Source organism: Vicugna pacos, chromosome 1, assembly GCF_048564905.1.
Source record: "Vicugna pacos chromosome 1, VicPac4, whole genome shotgun sequence".
Classification (NCBI taxonomy): domain Eukaryota; kingdom Metazoa; phylum Chordata; class Mammalia; order Artiodactyla; family Camelidae; genus Vicugna; species Vicugna pacos.
This window is the reverse complement of record NC_132987.1, coordinates 67425544-67448751: the sequence shown is the minus strand read 5'-3', so window position 1 is coordinate 67448751 and position 23208 is coordinate 67425544. Positions and strand designations below refer to the sequence as shown.

Genomic DNA, 23208 nt, shown 5'->3' with positions numbered 1-23208 from the left:
CCTTTGAAGAGTTCTAAACAGATGGGTGAGCCATGCCCTGTGTCCCTTGTTTTTTAGCTGAGTTTATAAAACTCCCCAGGCAGCACTACATTGCCCTGGACAGAGATTTAATTCTGATTCAGGGAATGGTGCCAGCTTCTTAATGAAATGCCAACAGCTCCTTTTCAGCCTCCTGGAACAGAGCTCTGCTCCTGCTGGCTGAAGATATTGCTGAATAATGGAGGCAGGCAGCAGAATCCGGAGTCCAGGTGTCCCGTTAGTGAGTGGGTCATAAAGTCAAGAACATAGTAATGGAGGCCAGGCTGTCATAAATTAGAATGGACAGTAATTGTCTGTGTGCTTACCTTACCTTGACTATCTGGACTCACAGAGGGAGACAGAGAGATGATTAAATAGCAATAGAATTAGCCCCTGATTTGACAAGTATGGGAAACTATCTCTTCCTCCCTCCATGTACATGTCTATCCAGAGAGAAGCAATATTGATACTGACATGATAACATAGCACCTGACACTCAGTTCTCTGGTGGCCTCCTAGGGATACCCTGTACTGGAGGGAGACACTCTGCTATGGTGGCAATGATGATGCTTATAATAATTAATGTTAATTGAGTAATCACCATGGACCCGGCATTGTGCCAAGCACTTTACATTTTTTCCTTTAATCGTCATCACAACTATGAAATAAGTATTATTATTATCATTTTAACAAATGAAAACCCAGAGGCTCTGAGAGGGTGACCTGCCCAAGGTCACAAAGCCGGAGAGAGAAGGAGTCAAGATTTAAACTCAGGGGGCCTGACTCGAGTGAGCCTGATTAACCACTAAGGGGAACAAGCTATCATTTGATTGGTCCACTCTGCTTTTGTACTCACTATCTCATTTGCATCTCAGGTGGACTCTGTGGAGATAAACTGAGTCACCTTCCACTAAGCAGTACAATACCACCTGCCCTCCTCCCTAAATCTCCAATATAAGTGGCAGCCCTCTTCAGAGACTCCCTCGTCTGAAATTCCTACAACTAGACGCTGCTTGTTTCAGTCACAGCACTTGCTGCCTCCCCAGACCACAACACTTAACTGCATCCAACCTGCCCCATGGGAGTTAATCAAGGGAGTGAGTTCACTGCCCTGGCTTATAGGATTACAGCAAACACAGAGCATGACACATGGTGCTAATGAATGTGCTGGTTTCCAGCAAAGGCAAATTCCAAAGAGTAAAAACCTTGTTAATTCAAACCACAGGGGCCATAATACATGACCTTTCATCTACCCAAGCTTGGATTATCCAACATTTTCATCTAAAGAACATAATACTTCTAGTCAGCTGAGGAGGATATTGCACTGAATCTTCTCTAATTTTGAGTTAATCAGTATTTTAAAAAAACACAAAAATTGAGTAACCCAAAATTCAGAACTTAACTGGTAACCCTAGGGTAAGGCCAGACTATGAGGAACATTTTCTTCTGCGTACAAGCACGGTTTATAAATGGAATTAGACGTGTGTTTTCAAGTCTCTGTGCAGCTGCTCTCTCACCTTCTTCCACCAGTCACTTGATTCTAGCTGGAGATGAGGCCTATCCTCCCCTGACTATGATCCAGAGCACAGCCTGTAAACAGCAAGATCTTGGGCAGCCTGGGAGGCTGTGGTCCAGGTATAGGAGGCAGCATTGAATACTAGTCATTACCCATAGACCTCAGGTCAGAATTAACCTAATCCTTTTACCTTCTCTTATTGGTGCTCCGTGGACAGGTGAAAGCTGATCCTGAGAGCTGCTCAGCATACAGGTTGTAGGGGCAAACTTGAGGATTATTCTAAGACAAAGGAGGCAATAAATGACACCAGTCCAATCTGAAAAGCATCCCACCTTCCCACCAAGCAACTCAGTTGGGGAATTCTGCCTTGGATGGAGATGCTCTGGGCCACTCAATGCACACAACTATCTCCAACCCATATATACTTCTTGTAATAATATTTTAGGTGACTCTTCCCTCTGATGCAAAAAGTAATTCAAGCTTATTGTAGAAAATTTATAAACTATAACCCATTATCTCACCATGCAGAAATAGCCCAATGTTGACATATGGGTATATTTCCTTTCATTCTTAAATGGGGATTCTGTAATATGTGTAGTCCTATAATAATTAGGACTTCTTCCTTTTTTAAAAAAGGAAGCACTATCTCATGAGCACTTTTTTCATGCCATGAAGTATTCTTCAAAAACGTTTGAAAAAAAATTTGTTTGCCATATTTTTACTATTATAACCAACACCAGTGTGAACATCTTTGTACATATATTTCTTTAAAAAGGACTGATTATTTTCTCATCATTGTCATATCATATGCTGGTCAAGGGAACTATGAGGAAGTCCCCTTAACCCTGGACCTAGGGGATCCTCTTGAAAGTCCTACAGTTAGTCTTACTTATTTAGGGTTGGGTGCTTGGCCATAGGTAACCACCATCCAACTTTAACCTTCGTATTGTCATTGTTTTGCATCCCAGTTGTCTTAATGATTTGTGAAGCTCCTAGACAGTTCACAGGCTAAATTATAAGAACCATGGTGAGTAGAGGCACTTGGCCTGAAGGCCAGTCATTCATTCCTACAATTCAGAGCTCTCTAAGCTAATTTTCTATTCACTCATACCTGTCCTTCAGGCAGGGCACCTGGGCAGCGAGGGTCCTCCGAGGCACACTCATTCCCAAATCCAGAAAGATACTGCATATGACAAAGACACAGAACCATTAACAACAGGATTTGACAGTCTAGAAAGGTAAGAATTTCTATATGGACATGCATTTGTATATCACATTTTATACATAGTACATTTGCTATGTCTTGGCATGTGAACCGTTTAGGAAAGAATATTCCCTGTGTGAATTTTAAAGACCCTCAGTTAAGTGGGAGAAGAATGCTGGATATTGCATAGACTCTCCACCCTTAGCTGTACTTAGTCAATTTATGGGCTTGTTCTTAATTATCTCACTCCAGGGACAGGTTCTTTAATTCTGGTTCCATCAGGGAGTTCCTAAGAGGGGAGATGGCTCAGGCATCACCTCAATTCCAGGTTAGCAGGGTCCTGCTTGCCTAGACTGCAAACTCCCTGAGGTTGGAGCTCCATTCCCCCTCTATACTCTGAAACAAGCACCTGTATGGAGGTGTGTGGAACCAATCTGACAGCAAAACCCTTGAGAGAAAGCCCTTCAATGAGCCTCACTGCAGGCAAAAGCTTCTCCCTGGAGCACTTGTGTATATATTTGCATCTATGTGGATATATGGAAACAAATTGTGAAGATATGGGTAACTTTCTGGAGAAGTGCCAAACCAGCATCTGTCCTCAGTTGCACAATGGAGTGCATTCTGATTGCCATCTGTTTACATCAGGAAAAAGGGATTTCTCAACAAAGCAAAGTGTGCAGAGCCCCTGAAACTTACTCTGACTTAACAGTCAACACACCTGTGAATTCTTTCTCGCTGGCTGGCTTCTCTGCTAGTTTATAAACTCCATGAAGGCTGGAACGATGGCACTTCGTTTACCTCTACTTGCCTGGTGCCTGGTTTGTAAAAGGTAATCAATAGATACCTGTTGTTTGGTTTAGTTTTTCCCTTAGTCTGTTCTTTTTTTTTTTAACTTTTTTTTTATTAAGTTATAGTGAGTCTGTTCAAACATGAGTGGATGTATGTTGCTCTAAGTGGGGTTCGAACTCCCTTTTCTCTAATTTAAACATCCCCCCAAGAAGGTCATTTTCTTCCTGTAGTTGTTCTTAATAAATGTACTTAATTTTAGCCCATGATAATGAAATTGTCACCTCATTCAGTGAGTGAAATGCCACCATCTGAGCACATGTCTTTAAGAGCTATAAGAAGGATATAAGTGGGTGGAGGATAAGCCCTCCAGCATTCTCGGCAGCCTGGAGAAGGATGAGCTTGATGGAACACACCTGGATGTGTGAGCACTGATCAGGGGCAACAGCTGCCCATATTTGGAAGGAATATTAAATGTGAAATGTTATGACCTAGAAAGCAATGGAAGTGAAATTACTCTTTTTGCCTCCAGACACAGTATTTTTTTTATATTTGAAAATCCATCAGCACTAAAAACAGCAAGTCACATTCCACACAGATTGGTTAACAGCCGCGGCATGCAGTTTGGAATGATTTCTTTGGGGAAATGGCAGAGACTATCCAGCATTCTGACTCTCCACTGAATACAATTTTCTTCCCTCTAAATGAACCTCATGCTCACCATCAAGAGGACTGAATTTGAGCTGCTGAGAAATGGTAATGTCCCCAAATTATCTTCAGTTCTGTGGAATGGAATTTTAGACCAATCTGTGACTGAAGCTATTGAGTATCACGGTGCCTTCACTTTGCTCAACTGCAGCATTGTTTCTCTCTGCAAAGGGAGGCAGGAAGGTCTGAGTGCTGAGCAAGACGGCTGAGCTTTCTAGCAGGACTGGGTGGGTTTACTCATTAACCTTCTCTGTTCTTTGCAACTGCTGACCTCAGAACAGAGTCCAGGGTTATTTGTATGTTGGGAGCCAAGGAAAAGAGACTTCCTATATGTAGCTTTAGAGCATTTGCTTCAGACTGCTTTAAAAAATAGAAAAGAAAGTCGAAAGAACAGCTGGTGGTTTGGAAGGGAGCCACCTAGCTCAGAGAGAGGTGTGAGTTCTGAATCGGTTTCACAATCTTAGCTGCATGCATTGGCTGAAGACGAGGGTGGAAACTGCTGAGTCACTCCCCAAACCAGTTGGTTTTCCTAATCCCCTGAGAGAAAAATTACAGATGAGTTTATTAGAGCTTTCAAATATCACGTGCCTTACTGCTGGAGGGATCAGAATCAAGGAAGCCGCATTCTGCACTGCTTTCCCAAGGCTTTGGGATCAAGGACAATATCTGAACTCTGCTTCTATTAGCTGTGATAATCCAAGCTTTCCACTCCAGCTGGTTCAGTGACTCTACGAATATACCATATACCAAAAAATAAATAAAATCTAACATTAGGCAAGTGTGTTTCTATGTTTTCTTCAATCCAGATTTCAGAATAATTTGATCCAACATAAAAATATGATTTTGTTTCCTTCCAAGAGAATTATGGGCCTCCTTTCTAAATGACAGAGCAAGTTACTGAGTTCCATGTAACTTCAGCACCATCAGTTCTTTGGCAGCTCCCTGATATACAGCTTTCTAATTCTCACCTGGTCCCCAGGACATGACTTATTTGTCAGAGTAGTTTTATGAGGTGCCTTCTCCTGACTGATTCTGGGTAACACCCTGATGGGATGAGCAGATGGTGAACCTCACTTCCTTTTACTGGGCATTAGGGAAAGAGAGACAAGTCAAGAGTAGAGATGGAACTATAGCTACCTTTTTTTGCCCCCTGTGGAAGGAGTCCAGGATTTCTAGTGAACCTTGTTAGGATCACAGAATATAGACTGTTAGGGGAACTTGCAGATTACTGCGAGTGGGCTGAATTGCAGTCAGCTGAATAATGACTGTCAAAGATGTCTATGTCTTAATCCCTGGAATTTGTATTACTTTGTATAGGTAGCTCATATAAGAGACTTCGTAGATGTGATTAAGTGAAGGATCTTGAGATTGGGAGATGTTCTGGATTATTTGGGTTGTACCCTAAATATTCATAAATATCCTTAAAAGAGGGAGGTAGAGGAAGATTTGACTACAGAAGAGGAAAAGGTGATGTGAGGATGGAAGCAGAGATCAGAGTGATGCACTTTGAAGACAGAGAAAGGGGCTTCAAGTCAAGAAATGCAGGCAACTTCTAGAAACTGGAAGGGCAGGGAAACAGATTCTCTCCTTGCTTCTTCAAAAGGAACCAGCCAACACCTTGCCTTTAAACCCAGTGAAACTGATTTCAGACTTCTGACCTCTAGAACTGTAAGCGAAATACATTTGGTTGTTTTAAGCCACTAAATTTGTGGTAATTCGTTAGAACAGAAACAGGAAACTAATACAATAATTATGCAGATCAGGGGTCCCATCTCTGGCTAATCATTAGAATCATGGCTAAAGCTTGTTAAATACAGACCCAGACCTAGTGAATCAAAATCAAAATATTTGGTGATAGGGCTCAAAGCCTGCCTGTTAAACAGTTCTTTTAGAAATAAGGAAATCAAGACTTATAGAAGTGAAGCAACCTAAGAACGTAGAATTTAATTTTGTTATTTCATCTTTTGAATTTTCTTCCCCCGGTTGTGCTGCTTTTATGTAAATGTGATTTCATTTGAGGCTTTGTGTTGACATATCCATTAAAATGAAGAAATAAAAGCAGAGGAAAAATATTTTTTTAACTTATGATGTGTATTGATTAGAATGATGCAATCTGGCTTTCTGTGTTTGAATTCCTGATCTCTAGAGCTAACCTTTCCTTGTGGAGATAAGATAGCAGGCTGGGAAGAATGCCTTTGAAACTGAGAACAAAGACCAGCATGCAATTTACATTGGTGTGCTGGTGCTGTGCATAATAAGTTGCTTAAAAATTTCAGCAGGATAGGATTTTAGATATAATTTATTTATAAATGGTAAGGATGTTTCCAACCCCTGTTGAGCTTCCCCATAGGATTTTCATCAGGGAATGAAGTTTTTATGCACTCCCCTTCTTAAGACTTCAACTACCACTGTTGATATGACTTTCCAGATCTATTCTCCTAGCCCTCCCCTCCTCTCCCCTGATATCCTGATCCATACATCTGACCACATTCTGGGGTTCTCTTCTTGGCTGTCCCTGAAGCAACTCAAGTTTAGCTGAACTGCTCTTGTACCCCAGGGCATTCAGGGCTTTCTGTGTGTACTGGGGATTTGCACTCGCCATTTCCCCTAGCCCCTTTCTCTTTTCACTTAGTCAATTTCCACTTCTCTCTTAAGACCCAGTTTAGGAACAGCCTCCTTCAAGAAGTTTCTCTTGACTCAGTTGCTTTTCTATGTTAATCTGTGGCATTGTGTACTAGCACATAATATTTGCTGAATGAAAGAATGAGAATTCTTTCTCAGTCCTTCTAACTCTCCATCAGGCTTAAAGAAGCAAACTCTTTTACTTCAGCGTTGAGTGGTTTTAGGATCCCTATTAATTAGGGAGATATTTGATTTTTAAACTCAGCATCAGTTGAAGGGCATTCAGGATGTGCTCAAACCCTGGAAAAAGGTTGGAATCTGGCATACTTCATTTGAGTAAAGGTTCTGGGCAGTTCTCCTCAGTTTCACTCAGTGCGTATGTTGGGCTGATGCAAGCCTGGGGTGGACACAAGTCATGGTTTCAGATACTGGGGACATCCTCCCTTTCTTTGGCCTTAAGGCACTTAGCCTTGTAGATGCCACTAAAGCTCCTTTTGGAGTCTAGGCATGGATTCAGACAAACCCAATTTCTAATCCAGTCTCTATCACCTATCAGCAGTGGCCTTGGGCAAGTCACTTAATCTCTCTGAACTTTACTTTCCTTAATTGTTAAATAGAAACAAGAGTGGCTACAACCCAGATTTAAAGATTATGAGTTAATTCATTAATAGCACATAACCCACACATATTTTTCAATTGCACATTAAATAATAAAAAGGAATGATTTCTTAGAGGAAGTACTAGGGCTTCTACTGGCCAAGGGCTGATCGTGAGCCTCAATAACGGAATAGATTGAACAGGTTTAATTGGTCGGCTGGAGTCCGTCAGGAAGCTGCAGCAACAGGAAGGTGCTGGAGAGTAGGGGCTGGCAAGCAGACACAGTGAGAAATGTGTCCAGGTGTGTCTGTGGAGGGGAGCCCTTATGATGTCTACAGATTCCCAAGATAATAATTGAAATGAACCAGGCAAGAGATGGACAATTAGAGCATCATCTCTTCTTTATCACCCCCTAGCCCCAGCCATGCCTACCGACACACAGTGGCGAAGCCTCTGAATACAGTAGCTTTGACTAGGGTCTAAGTCCTTTCTAACTCTGACATTCTGGAATTCTCAGACGCTTCCTTGAGTTCTGGCTGAAGAAGCCACAGCTAACTTGCCAGATTGTTTCTTACCTTCAGCTCGGCCATTTTCCTTCTGCTGCAGGTGTGACAATTTCAGGAAACCCAGGCCCAGAGAGGGTAGGAAGCCAAAAATGCTCCTGTTTCTCCTGCACACCACCTTCTGGATGTTACTACGCCGCTGCTTCACTGTGCTCACTGGTCAACAGGTCAAGCAAACTACTCACAAACATTTCCTAACTGCTGCACTAGGGAGAAAGTCCAGCATGCTTATTTCCAAACTGCTTACACAATTGCCTTTGGTTTTTATTAAACCCAGTCTGTTTCTGGCAGAGTTTGCATGGGCCTGTCTCTTCACCTGAGGTAAATGTTGACCAATTCCTTGTTTCAGTTAAAATAAGCAGGCTTATTACTAAAGGCAGAGGATTTAAAGCTCTCTACGAAAGGAACTGTAGTAGTTGGTACCTGCTGTGTGTGGCAAAGGCTTTTCCACTCAGTTCAGCTCAGGTGGGAAGGAACAGGCAGACTGTTCACTATCTGTGGAGGTGAGAAAATGAGCTGTGCTCGGACACAGGTGTTTACACGTAGCTGCCTGAACCAGGGATGGGGTCTAGACAGCTTTCCACAGGTGCTCCAAGAGATGAGCTGGGTGAACCATTCAGAGCCTGAAGCACTTCACTTAAAGCAAACTGAGATGTCTATTAGTGCTTCTCTTACTTTCTTAAATATATTTAGTTTTCTTATAAATTCTTTAAGAATCTTATTTCCTAATGCCTCTATCCCTCTAAGAACAGACCAAGCAAGGATTACTTTCCAGCCACCTTTTCCATGACTCCCTTGTCCTTCATCTTGGCTACTCTCCTGAGCCATGGTCAGGTATCAACTTCATGGCTAATGGCATTCAGGAAGGAAGAAACAATATATTGAGTGCCTGTTTGTGCCAGATTTTCCCACAGACATTACCTCATTTAATTTCACAAAAACAATCTTGTAAACTAGGCTTTAGTATCACAAACTCAAGTGCAGCAGTCTGGGCATGAAATGTAAATGGGTAAAGTAGGCTGGGTGACTTTTTAAGATAAGACCTCTATATAAAGTCTTATCCAATTTCTAAACATTGGCAACTTAAACGAGTGAATGAATGAATGAATTGCAAAAAATGCCCACAAATTCGCTTCATCCTTGTATGCATACCCCTTTACAATGTGACTTGGCTGTTCCTCTCAATATGAGATGGAATCTTTTACTTACCTTTGAATCTTACTTTGGGTAATAGCAAACACAAGTAGAGGTTTGAAAAAATGTTTGTGCCTTATGATTTGCCCATTTCTTGCTACTTGAGACCACTATGTAAAGAAGTCAGGCTAGCCTCCTTGAAAATGAGATGCTACCCGGACAGAGACATCCAGGCACACAACAGCCCAGCACTAGCTGCCAGATGTGTGATGAGGCGATCTGCCTGCCAGATGACTGCAGACGGGTAAGCGACCCAATGTCAGACCAGCAGGAGAACGACCAGCCAAATTGCTGACCCAAAGGATTGTGAGCTAATAGAATGACCTATTTTATGCCACTAAGTTTTGGGGTGTATTTGTTAAGCAACAATTGATAACTGATACAATTATGTCAAAAAACATGCATGCAGGTATGAAATGACTATGGGTTGCCAGTTTGACACCTTCTGCGTTAGATAAATTTTTATTAGCCAAAACTAATTTTTATGAGCAGGTCTCAGGAAGCCTTAGGAAAAATTATGCTCCAAAAGATTCTTTTTGAAGAACTCTGGCTAATAACATTCATTTTGGCAAACAACTTTATTTTGCTATTAATAAGTGCAACAAACTTACCTTAGGTTATTAAAAATTATTTTCTCTTAGAAAACGGTAATTCAGGAGTCAAGCCTGACAGCAAGAGGAAATGAAGTTGAGTGCTGTTAATTTTTCAAGGTTGACCCTGAAGCCATCAGTGATAGGTTACTTCTATTTTATTTTTTAATAAGGGAGAAAATAAAGAAATTGGGCTAGATCTTTTTTTTTTTTTTTAAATTAAGGGAAAGAAAGAGGAAGAAAGGGGAGGGAAGAAAAGCGTTCTTGATTTATTTTTTTAAAAGAGGAATACAAAGAGCTTCAGCTGGTTTAGGTCTCTGTGTATGCATTTGGTTTCTACTTCCTAACTGCAAAGGCTCTGTCACAACATACTTGTGCCAAATTCCACATACAGATCCTGATTTGCATAGCTCTCCTTTATGTCAAAAAAGAAATCAGGGCTAACTCTTGTGGGGGAGGATGTGAAGAAAGACTGGAGAACATTCTAGCTGATGAAAAAAGTACTTTAAAATCCCTTTCCAAATTCCCAGGGCTGCCTTTCTAAAAGCACTCTTGAACATTGTTATTTTAATATCTTCTTTCAGCATACCTTGATTCCCAGAGTATGGAACAGAAAGAATTTAAGAAATTAAGGTGAGAAGCTGAAACTGTGTATTTGTTATTATTATATTTTAATATGGTGCAAAATCAGGAGTGCAGAGACCTGCAGCACAACCAGAGAGAGAATATGTGTGAAAAGGTGTTGAATAAGGCAGCAAACTACAGTTTTTGTAAAACAGGTTTATATATTAACAAAGAACTGGGGCAAAGGGAATTACACAAGCAAAAAAGAGGGGTAAAAAATGTAACAATGAACAATTATGCATATACACCCCCCCGAAACTTTGGATTATGAAATCCAAGAATCCTAGTCCATAATTCATGTAAATGTGTTGCTGTGGAGCTTATTTTTACTTCTCTCCATAAATTCATTGTTGACACAAAGAATAACATTCTTAGGTTACGGACTACAGTTAAGGGACGTTTTGGGAGTGGACTTTTTCTTCAAAAAATAAAAATAAAAACTGAAGAGGCTGTAAATCTTACTGCTCTTGTGCAGTTCTTAGATTTCACCCTATTTCCAAACAGGAAACAGTAAGAGGGTGCAGACAGCTGTGACCTAAAGAGTGAAGGATTTCAGTGAGCTGTCGATTTCTTGCAGAATTCTTCTTTCCTGGGACTGCTGTTCTCTATGTATTATTAATCTATTTATATTTAACTCCAGCTATTAGTCCACCTCTTCCAGCCACTGAGACATTTGCAAAGGAGAGGAGAAAGAGGCAAAGGTTGCTATTGTTAGGCATCCTTGTGTGTGATGAAGGTGGAGACAATTAAATAGCAGCATTTTGCTTCTTTGAAAATGACAGAGATTGTTTGGGGTGGACAACTGAGGGCTGGTTAACATAACCTTTCCCCTCATAAAGGTAAAACAATAGAGATGCAGTTTTGAAGTACCTAATTAAGCCTTCAGCAAGGAGTGTGGGAAAATTACAGACCCATAAAAACCCTCCAGTTCTAGGCAAGAGTAAATTTTCTCTGCAGCATTCTGTCACTGCTTATTTACTGCATCATTCTGACATCTCATATTTCCATTGCTTTTATATAATCTATAAACAGGGACAGAAAGGTAAGGAACAGAGAGAATGGGGACAAAGTTTGGACCTCCCATGCTGTCACTTCTTTTCAGTTTTCCATTAAAGGGTGAGGCTGAAGGGTGGTGTTTTAAGATGATTTCATTAAAAGGCTGAGACTTTAATGATCGACACAGCAAGAAGAAAGCTGTGAAAAACTGCCACAGCTTGCTCACTCTTCCAAAGGATGAGTGTAATTCAGTCATAATGTAAGCTCTTTAATGTTCCTCCCCCAAACCTTTTTCTATCAGGAAAGCCTGGAATCTGTAAGCAAGAAAGATAACCATGTTAGGACTCAGGCAGGCACAATTCAAATACTAATAGCCTTGACAACTTTTTCCTTATTTTTTGTTTCTGTATGTTGGCCTGATGTTCTTTAAAGAACTATCTTTCTAAGGTTTTACTCAGAAAGCCACCACAGATCAAATAATAAAAATAAATCCTACCAAAATGAAAAACATTTGCCAATCAATTGGTGACAGTGTCATCTAAATTGGAGAGCATGAAGGTGAATCTCGTAATCTTCACCTATTGGACTTTTATATGAATTACCTGAATTGTGAGACTTAATACATATCTCTGGAATCTCAAGCAAATTATTTTCTTCTATTATTTCATAAAGTAACCTTATCTCTGGATTCTTTTTGTTTCTTAGATCCTTATTTTAACTTGATCTGATTTTTTATTTTGTACTTAACAGGACAAAAGATAAGTCAGTTGCTTGTGCCTACGAAGGACTTCCTCCCCACTTTTTAAAAAAACACTTCAAAAATAAATGTGGAAATTAATTTCAAATCAATCAAACCTCTCTCCAAAGTTATGAACTCATTTTATCAAGAAAAGATAGGTACAGACCTGATTGCCATCTCTTAAAAAGTATCTCTTCTCTATGACCTGTGAGAAATAAATAAAGATTTTAAGGGCTTAGTATACATACTTTGAAAAAGTTAACTGCAGTGGCCACTAATGGGACTAAAAGGTGTATACCCAAATTAAGAGTCTTTCAATAGCTATAGACATCTAGTCCAATGAGTTAAGTCTGGTGCTAATGAGATAAAAACTGTGGGAGTATTTCTATAAAAGCCTGCCTCATTCCAGGAAGCATTAATGATAGATCAAAAAAATAAATGAAACAAAAAAGAGAAAATAACCAGAAAATGGCATGAGATCCCATGCAATTCCTAGTGTATGGCAGCAAATTTGGCTCAAAGTTTCCTAGCAGTCAGTCCCCAAAGGTACTAAACAGAACCCATAAGATAAAAACAAAACACTTATGCTACTCCAGTGGCATAGCTACTTCTTAAAGAGGCGTCCGTCTGTGTAATAGTAAACTGCCACATCCCTCTAGTAAACACAGTGTTAAATTCTGTAGGTTTTTAATGGAGACAGAAGACACACAGCAGAAGCAGTCAATTAGCTTCTTTTTATGGACTTAATCTGCAGCCTAACTCAGCAGTTTCAGGACTGTCTGTATTTGGTTAGTAGAAGAAACAAGGTACAGTGGATGTATCCGTACAAATCCATCACCACTACTGAAAAGAGGCCTTCAAAATATATGTCCTAACATAATGAGTTTAAGAGTACCATGTTGTCCCACGATGAAAACCATTTTAACGAGTAATGAATTCTGTTCTAACACTTGAGAAACTGCAATAGTGGCAGAGGCAGTATTTTCTTTAAATAGAGCTTTTGTGATTAAGAAAAGTTAATCAGATTAGAATACAGATTAGCTGGAGATCAACTCTAAGACATTAGAATCGAGAATTAGGAAGCCAGGAATTTTGTCTTAATAAAGCAGAGCAGGCCTGCACCAGCTTGCTCTCACTGGCCTGACAGCCATATAACCTGGATTCCTCTGTCTTTGAGACTATGGCTGGGTTACTTTTATCCAGAGATCGAGGGTAAGGCTGCATTCACTGACCCCAGAGGTAGAAAAGCTGGTTCATGATTGGTATATACCGAAAACACTTGACCCCACAAAAACCATGCCAGGACTGATTCTCTTTCCTCTCTCCAGGGAAGAACGGGAAAATCCTATTATTCTAGAGTGGGGAGGAATTACTATTAGTGAAGGGAGTATGGAAGAGGGTTAGATTCTATCTCAGAGAAGAAATCTTTACACTAAATCGTTGAAGATACGATGTAGAGAAAATTGGGTGAAATTTAGCTGCCAAGTGCCTTGATATCAGGCAACCACCTCAGCCTGGCCAACCTCTTAATCCACCTACCTTTTGTTGTGATATAGGCAGTGAAGAGAGAAGTTACCTTTTCGCTTTTGCTATAATTCCCTGCCCTCAACATGCAATGTCTTTCTCTTTCCAAATTTTGTTCTCTTCTTAAAATCAACCAAGTCGCCTCTAATTTTTTTTTTTAAATAAAGCCTTGCTTGACAACTTGGGTCACACTAGTCTATAATTTACTGTCTCTCAACAATATAGTTTATTTTTTAAATTTTAAAATAATAAATTATCTAAAATTTATACATTGTGAGATCTTTCTGTGTCAGAAAGGGATCTATCTGTAAGATGTTGCTCTTATGGGGATTCCGATGGTGGCCATGGATCTGAACCAAATGTAAACTCTCTTTAAGTTGGGAAACAATGTGGAGAGAATACCTGTTTCCCTGCAGTGATTCCTACCATTTTTCATGTCATGGCACATTTAGGAAATGCTAATATTTGTATGGCACATGGGGGTAAGTGGACGAGCCAGCCCAGGGGGCTGTGGCTGCTCTGAGAACTGAGGGGCTCGCCGTCTCAGCACACCTGTACCTTTTTGCCACACTCTAGTTGGGAAATTCTGCAATAAAACAAAAATTTCCCAGTGGTCTAATATTAAACAGGGATGGGGGGTGGGGCTTATCTTATGCTGAGCTGTTGGACAAAAGAGCCAAATATTAGATCTCTAAGTAGCTAAAAGAAAAATGATCATAAAGAAGTTATGAGAAGGGAAGTTTTTTTCCTTGGGAGATTACTTGTAAAAGGAAATATAATACAGAAATGAATCTTTTTCAATACTAATAGAGGAATATATCCTATTTTACGTTACTATGTGATGTCAACATTGGGCAAACAGTTTAAACTTGGTCAGCACTATGTGCGATGCAGCTGTATAGCCTTGTGAAGGAAAGACAAACAGTGCTCCGGTTTACCAGTCTGCTGAGTCATGCTACATTTTCATTCTAGCTCGGGACAATAATATGATACTGGTAAGAGTCAATAATTGGAATGCAAAGATTTCTGACTGGGAAACAAGAAGATGACATAACCTTAAAAGTAATAGTAATGTTGATGTGGAGAGTATTAATAGCCAGGAGAGCAAAAAGAACTCTGGGCTTTAAGCACAATCTCCTCAGTTTAGTGCCTTTTGTGGGGGTTCAGGGATGGTGAATAAGTACAAAAAGACCCAGAAAATATGGAAATATATATTGTCTTAAGGAGGGGAATCAGGTATTTAAAAAACTCCATCTGAATCCAGTAGCTTTCATCCTTTGCTCAGAGAACACTGATGACAGAATAAACACGTCAGCAAGCCTTGAGCAATTATACCAACAGATAAGAGATCAAAACAAGTATTATTCAGGCTGTGAAGTTTAGAACGGAGGAATAAAAGGACAAAGCATTCTACAAAGAATTTAAACTCCCATAATATATAAATTAAGTTTAAAAACTTAATTGAAGGCATTACCTTATCAAAAAACCTACTGAGCTTGACAGCATTGGAAGAACCTGCAGCTAAGTACCGTGGATTTGTGCAGTCCTAGAAGATAAACCATAAGATCAACAATTAAACGTTAGGAAACACAAGCTCCTTGTTAGTCACTACTGTTCCTCTTGCACATTTCTATAGTAAATTATCAGGCATAATACTCTCATAAAATATTCAAGTAACTTTCAAATTATGATGCACAGAGCAAAGCAGAAAGTGCTAAAGGAAGATAAGGCCACTTTTTGTTATTTATGCAATTTTAGAGGACAATGAACCAATGTATTCATCATCAAATAATTCATAAAGGAAGACAGGATTGCTAATGTCTTACTAATAACAAAACCAAGATACTAACTAGGTGACCTACCTACATTTAGGTTGAAAAGCAGAAATAGAGCCGTTAAAAAATAGACAACACTTCACTTTTTGTACTAGTTACTCACCAGTGCTCAACTCACTTAAGTACAATGCAGTTCTTTTTTTTTTTAATTAAAAAATTTTTTTATTCAATTCTTTTTGGTGCAGGGGGTAATTATGTTTTTATTTATTTATTTTAATGGAGGCACTGGGGACTGAGTGCATAGGCATGCACTCTACCTCTGAGCTATACCCTTCCCAGCTAAGTACAATGCAGTTCTTAAGAACAATAGGAAGCATGAAAATAAGGAAAAAGAGGAGCAAAAACCAAACACAACAGTTGCCAGGGATTTCTCACTCACTGAATGCAGGTAGGCCATAAAGATAATAATAAACAACAGATCAACAATTAGTTTATTTTAAAATATCATTATTTTAAAAATAATTAAATAATAAACAATAGATACAGTACTATTAGGTTTCTGAAAATAGGAAAAAATGGGGATCTGCTGAGACAATCTGGAACACTATAATGAAGTGACTAGTACATAGCAATGATTGGTAAAGACCGTAAAAGGCTTACCATCCTTTTCCTGGAGTTCCAGTATTGAATTGCCTTTCCTTGTCATCACTGACTTGCCACCTCAAGTGACTGAATACTTTGGTTTTTACCTCAAATGTTACCTAAGACCAAACTATGGGGATACCATATAGGCTCCTTGGCAAGTACAATATTTACCTTTTCAGTTATAGATCGTCTGTGTCCCTTGGGAAATAACTGACATTTCTGCTGTTGCATTTATTCTGATTGTAATCTCTAAACCCACATGATTCCTTTCCAATGCACTTTGTAACAATCACCTATTTTATCCATATACTACATTTCAAGGCTCACATTTTGAATTCTGGCCGTAAACTTTAATACATTTTCCAAAACCACAAAAAAAGAGACGACAACAGACTTTTCAAAGATCACAGAATACTAGAAAATCAGAAGTCTTTGAAGCCAGAAAGCTCTGGATCTGAATATTTATCCCAGCATCTCTAGACTGTGTGACATGGTTTAGATTACTCAGCCTTTAAAGTAGAGCTTATTCATTTGTGAAACGGGGATAGCAATACTTATCCCATAGATTTTTGGTGAAAATTAAATGAGATAATGCATGTCTGGAAGATAGCAGGTACTGAAATATTAGTTCCCTTCTGTCTTCATCCCAAGAAAATTCCATCAGATAGAATTTTCAGACACAAAAGGACCGAAGATAATTGTATATATGGATTAAATAGACTGAAACATCATCGTGTAAACTGTGTATATGAAATCATATTTGAACACATTTATACAGCAGTTGGGGCATATAAAAGACAAACCTTAGGTGGATCTGTGTTAGGTATGTTTTACAAAACAGACATCAATTACATAGTCATCAGAAGGTCAAAAGACTTCAGAGATGATTCCAAATAGAGCTAAAGTACTAAATACAAAAATTAAATCAAACAAGCAAATGAACAAACAAAACCTCCCCAAAACTTAATTCTAAGCCTCCGCAATTTCAGGCTGACCAGGCTAGAGAAACCCTATGATTTTAGGAAGAGAATTTTAGAGCTGAAAGAGCTATCTGCTATTGATCATGGCTGAGGGCAAAGCCTGAAAATTAATAGTTCTAAATGCTTATCTAAGTTTGAAAAAGAAATATTAACTAGGGAGGATGCTTCAAAATGATCATTTTGAAGTAAACACGTAAGAGAGAAAAATTTGGCTAGACACAATTAGCCTAACAGGATTTAAAAAAAAATAAGTAATCTCCTCCCTGTTTATAATTTAAACAATTTGCCTATTTTTTAGGCAAAAAAATAACTTTGATTCTATCTTTGATGTATACAGTTATGTTAATTCTTCCTTTTTTAAAAAATAATTTAAGTAAATTCATACAGTAACCAAAGATGCTAGCACTAAGACTGTTACATTAGTTTTACTGGCGACTTTATATTTACTAACTGACTCTTTTTGACTGCTATCTCTTTTTGAAACTCTTATTCAATTTTCCTCCTTACTTTTTCTCTCTTGAATCCTCAAGACCCTCTTGCTTCTGCTGTGTTCTTGAGGCTGTACACTGATAAAAAGCCCTGAGTATGTTGTATGTGAACTCTTGGGGACAGTGTGTGCCAAAGTCCACACTTGAGTACCATTATATCTTGTTAACAATTAAAAGATGGCCCTGCCTTCACAAGTAAAATAGGAAAAGCACATATTAGGTGATGGTCACAGAAACCACAGGCTCTACAAACAGATTCATTCTAAAATACATTAAAAGTAATTGCTGGAACAAATTAAGTGTATTCAATGGTAAATTTCCCTTTGGAAATAATGTTCAAGCAAAGTAACCTCAGCACTTCCTCAACAAGGATATGATGTATTCTGGGTAACAGGAATCCTCTGGAATATCATGGTTGAGTGCTGACTAGCTGGGGCATTTATGCTGAATATTCCATGGTGGCTGCTGAGAAAAATAAGGCCCCTACTGCAAACCAGAATGTAAAAAACAATGGAATGGCAGGCAGAAGGTGACTCAGTTAGGGGGGTAGAGGTGGCGTTGAACCAAGCAGTGCTCAAAAATGTTGATTCACAGAGAAAGGGCATCAGAATCACCTGAGTCATCAGTTACAATTACAGAGTCCTGGTCCTCCTGTCAGACCTCACGACTACAAAGCTCCAGCTGTGGGGCACTTATTCAAAAGTTTTCACAAGTCCTGCTGCTGGTGACATGAATATGCAGTCAGGTTTGGGTAACTGGTGACCTAGATGATTTCCAACAGTTCTTCCAGATCCAAGATTCTAAATGTTAGCTGAAGGATAATTAAATGGAAAATAGGCTTAATTGTAGAGCACAGGATCTGTGGTCACAGTGCCTGGTTTGTCCTGTGTAACCCTGGCCTAGTTACCTCTCTCTGCTTCTAGTCTTCATTTAAAAAATGTAAGTACTTTTAGTACCTACTTTATAGGGTTGATGTCAAGATGATGCATGTGAAATAAGGTACATAAAGCACTAGAACAGCACTCGGCACTAATAAGTGCTTAATAAATGTTGGCCATTAGTATTACTAAACCACCACCACCACATCTGGAATGCCAGTGCACTGAGTATGTTGCAGAAATTCTATTTATCAACAATGACATTTATAAACCATGACTGAAGCTGCTGGCCAGGATCATTCTCTGGGCAATACTAACTGGCTTATATAAGAACTTCTCTTAGTCTTTTCAATGTCTAGTTCTAATTGAGTGAAATATCTCAGGAAGGGACTCAAATCAATTGTATACACATAAGTTTATATAAACTAACACTTATTAAGCACTCCTAGTTTACAATTTGTAATTTTCTCCTTTATCTGTTTGCCCTTTAAGGTAAATTCTGTAGTTTATGACGCTAAGAGGCTTTTCTGAAGAGTGGACTTTTTCTAAAATTTTTTTTGTGGGGGGGGTAATTAGGTTTATTTAGTTTTAGAGGAGCTACTGGGGATTGAACCCAGGACCTCATGCAGGCTAAGCATGTGCTCTACCACTTGAGCTGTACCCTCCCCTCCAAGAGGCTTTTCTAAAGCAAGAAAAATCAATGTACAGTACCAGTGACCCTTCTTTGTCACCTTAACTATTTTTGAAAATCTTTTCAAGAAAAAGCCCATGATTTACATTATTCACAAAACAACATTTGAACATTCCAACAGACTGGCATTCAAGGAGGCTGAAGTGACTGTGGCCATCTCATAGTCTATGTTGGCTCCAATCTTTGCTACTTTTTGGACTAGAACCCAAATGCCTGATTTCAAATACAAAGCTTCTTTTGTGAGAATATGTAACTTATGAAGTCTTTGGTTTTCCCTTTACCTGGTAATGATACAAACACGCATTAGTGAAAATACTCACCAAATTAATCTCTTCTGCATTGAAATCCTCAGCCAGGAAAGCAGTCCTAGTTAAAACTTCATGGCGCTTGGTTTCATGAATCTGATCCAGTTTAGTTCCTATTACCAACAGTGGGATTTGGTTATCAGCAAACTGTTCCCGATCATAATCCCTGTGATAAATGGACAGAATTTACCTTTCTGATGTAGATCTGTAATATTTAACTGTAACTAGCTTATACTATTTTACAGATACTTCACTGCCTCTTGCTTATCCATCACCTATAAACCTACTTTTCTCCTGTTTTCTTTCATCTACTTGTTCATTTATCAATCCTCAGCATCTATCGAGTTCCAACTATTAATCCAACTACTCAAAATTTGTCCCATGGGTCTTTATAGACTATTGGAATAACTGACTGCCCACCAGGTATATGAAAGTAGGTTGACTTGACTTCTCCCAAAGCTCTGTCTTCTGAGGCTAACAGCTCAGGAATTTTTCTGGGTAGATACAGAGAGTGGATTCAAACCTCAGTGGAGAGAAAACACAGGAACCTAGCATGGTACTCAAGCTTTTTGCCAGAGAGGAAAATGTCAAGCTTCTGGGTAACTTCTGGGCTATGCATACACATTCCTGTCTATAAGTAGTAAAGAAAAATAGATCATTTCAGAAAAATAAGAAATAGGAATGCTGAAGGCCAGAATAAATCAACAATAGCCTGGGGAAAGATGGATTCAACAAATGGAAAGGAAAAGAAACAACTGAAATGCAAAATGAATAGTAAAAGGAAAGAGTTAAGTACCAAATAGTTGTTTGTCTTGACACAAGGGCCGTGGGAGACACAGGACAGGCAATAAGAATCACTTAGGTTTAGTGGCCTTGGGTCACTATCTTTCAATTACTGAAAGGAAGCCCAATGTTTTCAGTGAATATAAATTCTGTTCACATAAGAGAAACAGATTTGGATTTATGATATAAGTTCAATTTGTAACAGTCAGCCAAATCTGGTTGCAAACACCTTATGACCATAAATCAATGTTCCATAATCTAAACAATACAAACCAGGTGAGCTTGGCATTTTTCCCTTTCTTTGACATTACTTTTCTTTTTCTCTGAATAATTTAAATTGTGTGTGCGTGTGTGTGCACATGCACATGCTTGCAAAATTACCAAATCTTTTTGCCCTTCACATTAACTTTACAGAGCCTCGGTTATTGTTCAGCTTTGGAACACAATTGTTTTGAACTATGCAACCTCCCCATTTCGTAAAAAATACTATCATTCTAAATATTGCATCAAAGCCAATAATAGCTTGAATTCAAGACCTTTGATTCTTCTTACCAATATTGATTTAGGAGATGTGGTCCAAAACTGAAATTTGCTTTATTAGAGAATAAAGTTTTGAGAGTGCCCTTTTTTAGGACTACTTTTTCCCCTATACACACTAACTCTGGCTAACACACAAATTTTGGTATATATTTTATCAAACATCATCTTTGATACACATATTTCTATCACTTCCAGTCTTGCATAATCTTTTACACATTAATGTATATATTTGTTATATATATAACAATATATATTGCACATAATATACATGTTTCATGTTGACTTACATATGCATCATATATATAACATAATATATATATGTACACATAAAAATCTGTTCTCTTATTTCTCTTTTTAGTTTTCCTTTTTTCCCACCTTCTTTGATTAAATTTTACATCCAATTGAAATTTGATCTTGAAATCTTCTTTCTATTTTTAAATCATTAGGTAAAAAACAAACGGGAAATTTTATCATGGATGGATAAGGCTGATAACACCTTAAGATCACAAAGAGATAACCAGGTATTATATTATATGCACAATACCACTTTGGAAAAAACAAAAATCTTGCAACTTTCAGACTACTATATTTAACTACCATTTTAGAGAAGATTAGGATTCAGAGAAACAAGTTTAACAGACTCTACAGGGATACAGTCAGCAAAATCCAGAACAGAGGAAACTCTACAGGACAAATGAGCAACTTTCTTCAACAAATAAACTGCCAGAGAGTAAAAAAAAAACAGGGGGGCCTTAAGGTTAAAATAAACTTAAGAAACCAAATACAGTGAGTGGAACTTATTCAGATACTGTTCTGAACAAAGCAACATTTATGATACATATGATACAAATACATTAAAATCGTATTTGATATTAGAGAATTATTGTTAAATTTTAAATGTGACATTTATATTTTGGTAATGTTTAAAAAAAGTCCTTATCCTTTAAATTTACACATTGAAGTATATATAGATGAAATGATATGATGTCTAGGGTTTGTTTCAAAAAAATAAATGAAGAGATATACTATGTCCATGGCTTTAAAGATGCAACAAAAATGCACCCCAATATAATAACCTATAGGTTTAATGGAATTGCAATAAAAATTCAGACAGAATTTTTGTCAATACAGACAAGCTGATTTCAAATTTATATGGAAAGAGATTAGAAGAGCTAAACAATTTTGAGAAGGAAGGAATCACACATTCAAATTTTGAGACAACGATAATGCTACAATAATCAAGAAAGTGTAGCATTTATTGGTAAAAGGATAGAAGCAGATCAAAAGAACAGAATTAGAGAGTCTGGAGGTGGAGGGTATAGCTCAGCAGTAGAGCGCCTGCTTAGCACCCACGAGGTCCTGGGTTCAGTCCTCAGTACTCCCATTAAAATTAATAAGTAAAATTACCTCCCTTCCCCCTCAACCCAAACAAAATAAATAAATAAGATATTTTTAAAAAAGAATTAGAGACTGTAGAAATAAAACCATACAAATATGGTCACTTGACTTTTGGCAAAGGAATAAAAATAATTCGATGAGAAAGGACAATCTTTTCAAGAAAGGACAATCTTTTCAACAAATGATGTTGGAACAACTGGACATTTACATACAAAAGTCAACTTCAACCAATCCCTCACACATTATACTAACTCAAAATGGATCACAGTTCTAAAAGCAAACCCAAAACTATAAAACTTCTATAAGAAACCCAGAAGAAAACTTGCATGATCTGGGGTTAGGCAAAAAGTTGTTAGATGTAACAAAAGCACAATACATAAAAGAGAAAAATGAGACATTAGATTTCATCAAAATGAAAAACAATTATTTTGTTGAAATATTGTTAAGATAAGGAAAAGACAATCTACAAACTGGGAGAAAATATTTGCAAATCAAACATCTTACAAATGTTATTTTGGAGGGTGTACTCTTGTGATTGTTACAGCATTTCAAACCAACTGTAATGTAATCTGGACTTACCCATTTGTTACCAAGACTCCGGTTGGCACTAAATCCCTGTTGAGAGCTTCCAATGACCAACGATATAAGTTTTGGGATGACTTCTTATTTGTTAAGTCGTGTACTAAAATAATACCTAAAATAATCAGAGAAAATAATGTCAGTAGTGTAAGAATTCCTCTTCATTTCACAACTGGCAAAGTAAGGCTTAGAAAATAAAAGCATTAGGTTACTTAATGAACCTAGCACCCTGGTATGACTAACGAACTCTGACACAATTATTTTAAATTATTCTACAAATTCTTACAGATAATTATTTACAAATAACTAACTACTTCAAGTATTTGGAAATTATATTAATTCAAAAAGGTTAATTGTTTCTGCATTATGCATAGTACTGTTAGAGACATCATATACATATTACTTATACTCACTAAAATGTTTAATAATGAAAATTTATTAAAATGATATTTAATTTGACACAAT

At 38.1% G+C, this 23208-nt stretch overlaps 2 protein-coding genes across 3 annotated transcripts in view; both read right to left on the bottom strand.

Annotated features, from left to right (window-relative positions):
- HGD (homogentisate 1,2-dioxygenase) overlaps positions 1-9556 on the bottom strand; it is a 42530-nt gene extending 32974 nt beyond the window's left edge. The window contains exons 1-3 of one of the 2 annotated variants that reach the window (XM_006210341.3): positions 8027-9556; positions 2646-2717; positions 1725-1813 (exon numbers count right to left, since the gene is read on the bottom strand). In XM_006210341.3, the coding sequence (XP_006210403.1) occupies positions 1725-1813; positions 2646-2717; positions 8027-8041 (176 nt within the window). In that variant the 5' untranslated portion in view covers positions 8042-9556. Of the gene's footprint in view, positions 1-1724; positions 1814-2645; positions 3131-8026 lie in introns of those variants that run through there. The other variant, XM_072964317.1, reaches the window with a different exon arrangement.
- Positions 9557-10429: 873 nt separating this feature from the next.
- The window catches only part of RABL3 (RAB, member of RAS oncogene family like 3), a 33702-nt gene continuing 20923 nt past the window's right edge, over positions 10430-23208 (bottom strand). Inside the window, exons 4-8 of the mRNA XM_006210342.4 lie at positions 22744-22858; positions 19459-19609; positions 15156-15227; positions 12324-12362; positions 10430-11732 (exon numbers count right to left, since the gene is read on the bottom strand). Of these exons, the coding sequence (XP_006210404.1) occupies positions 11667-11732; positions 12324-12362; positions 15156-15227; positions 19459-19609; positions 22744-22858 (443 nt within the window). The 3' untranslated portion in view covers positions 10430-11666. The remainder of the gene's footprint in view (positions 11733-12323; positions 12363-15155; positions 15228-19458; positions 19610-22743; positions 22859-23208) is intronic.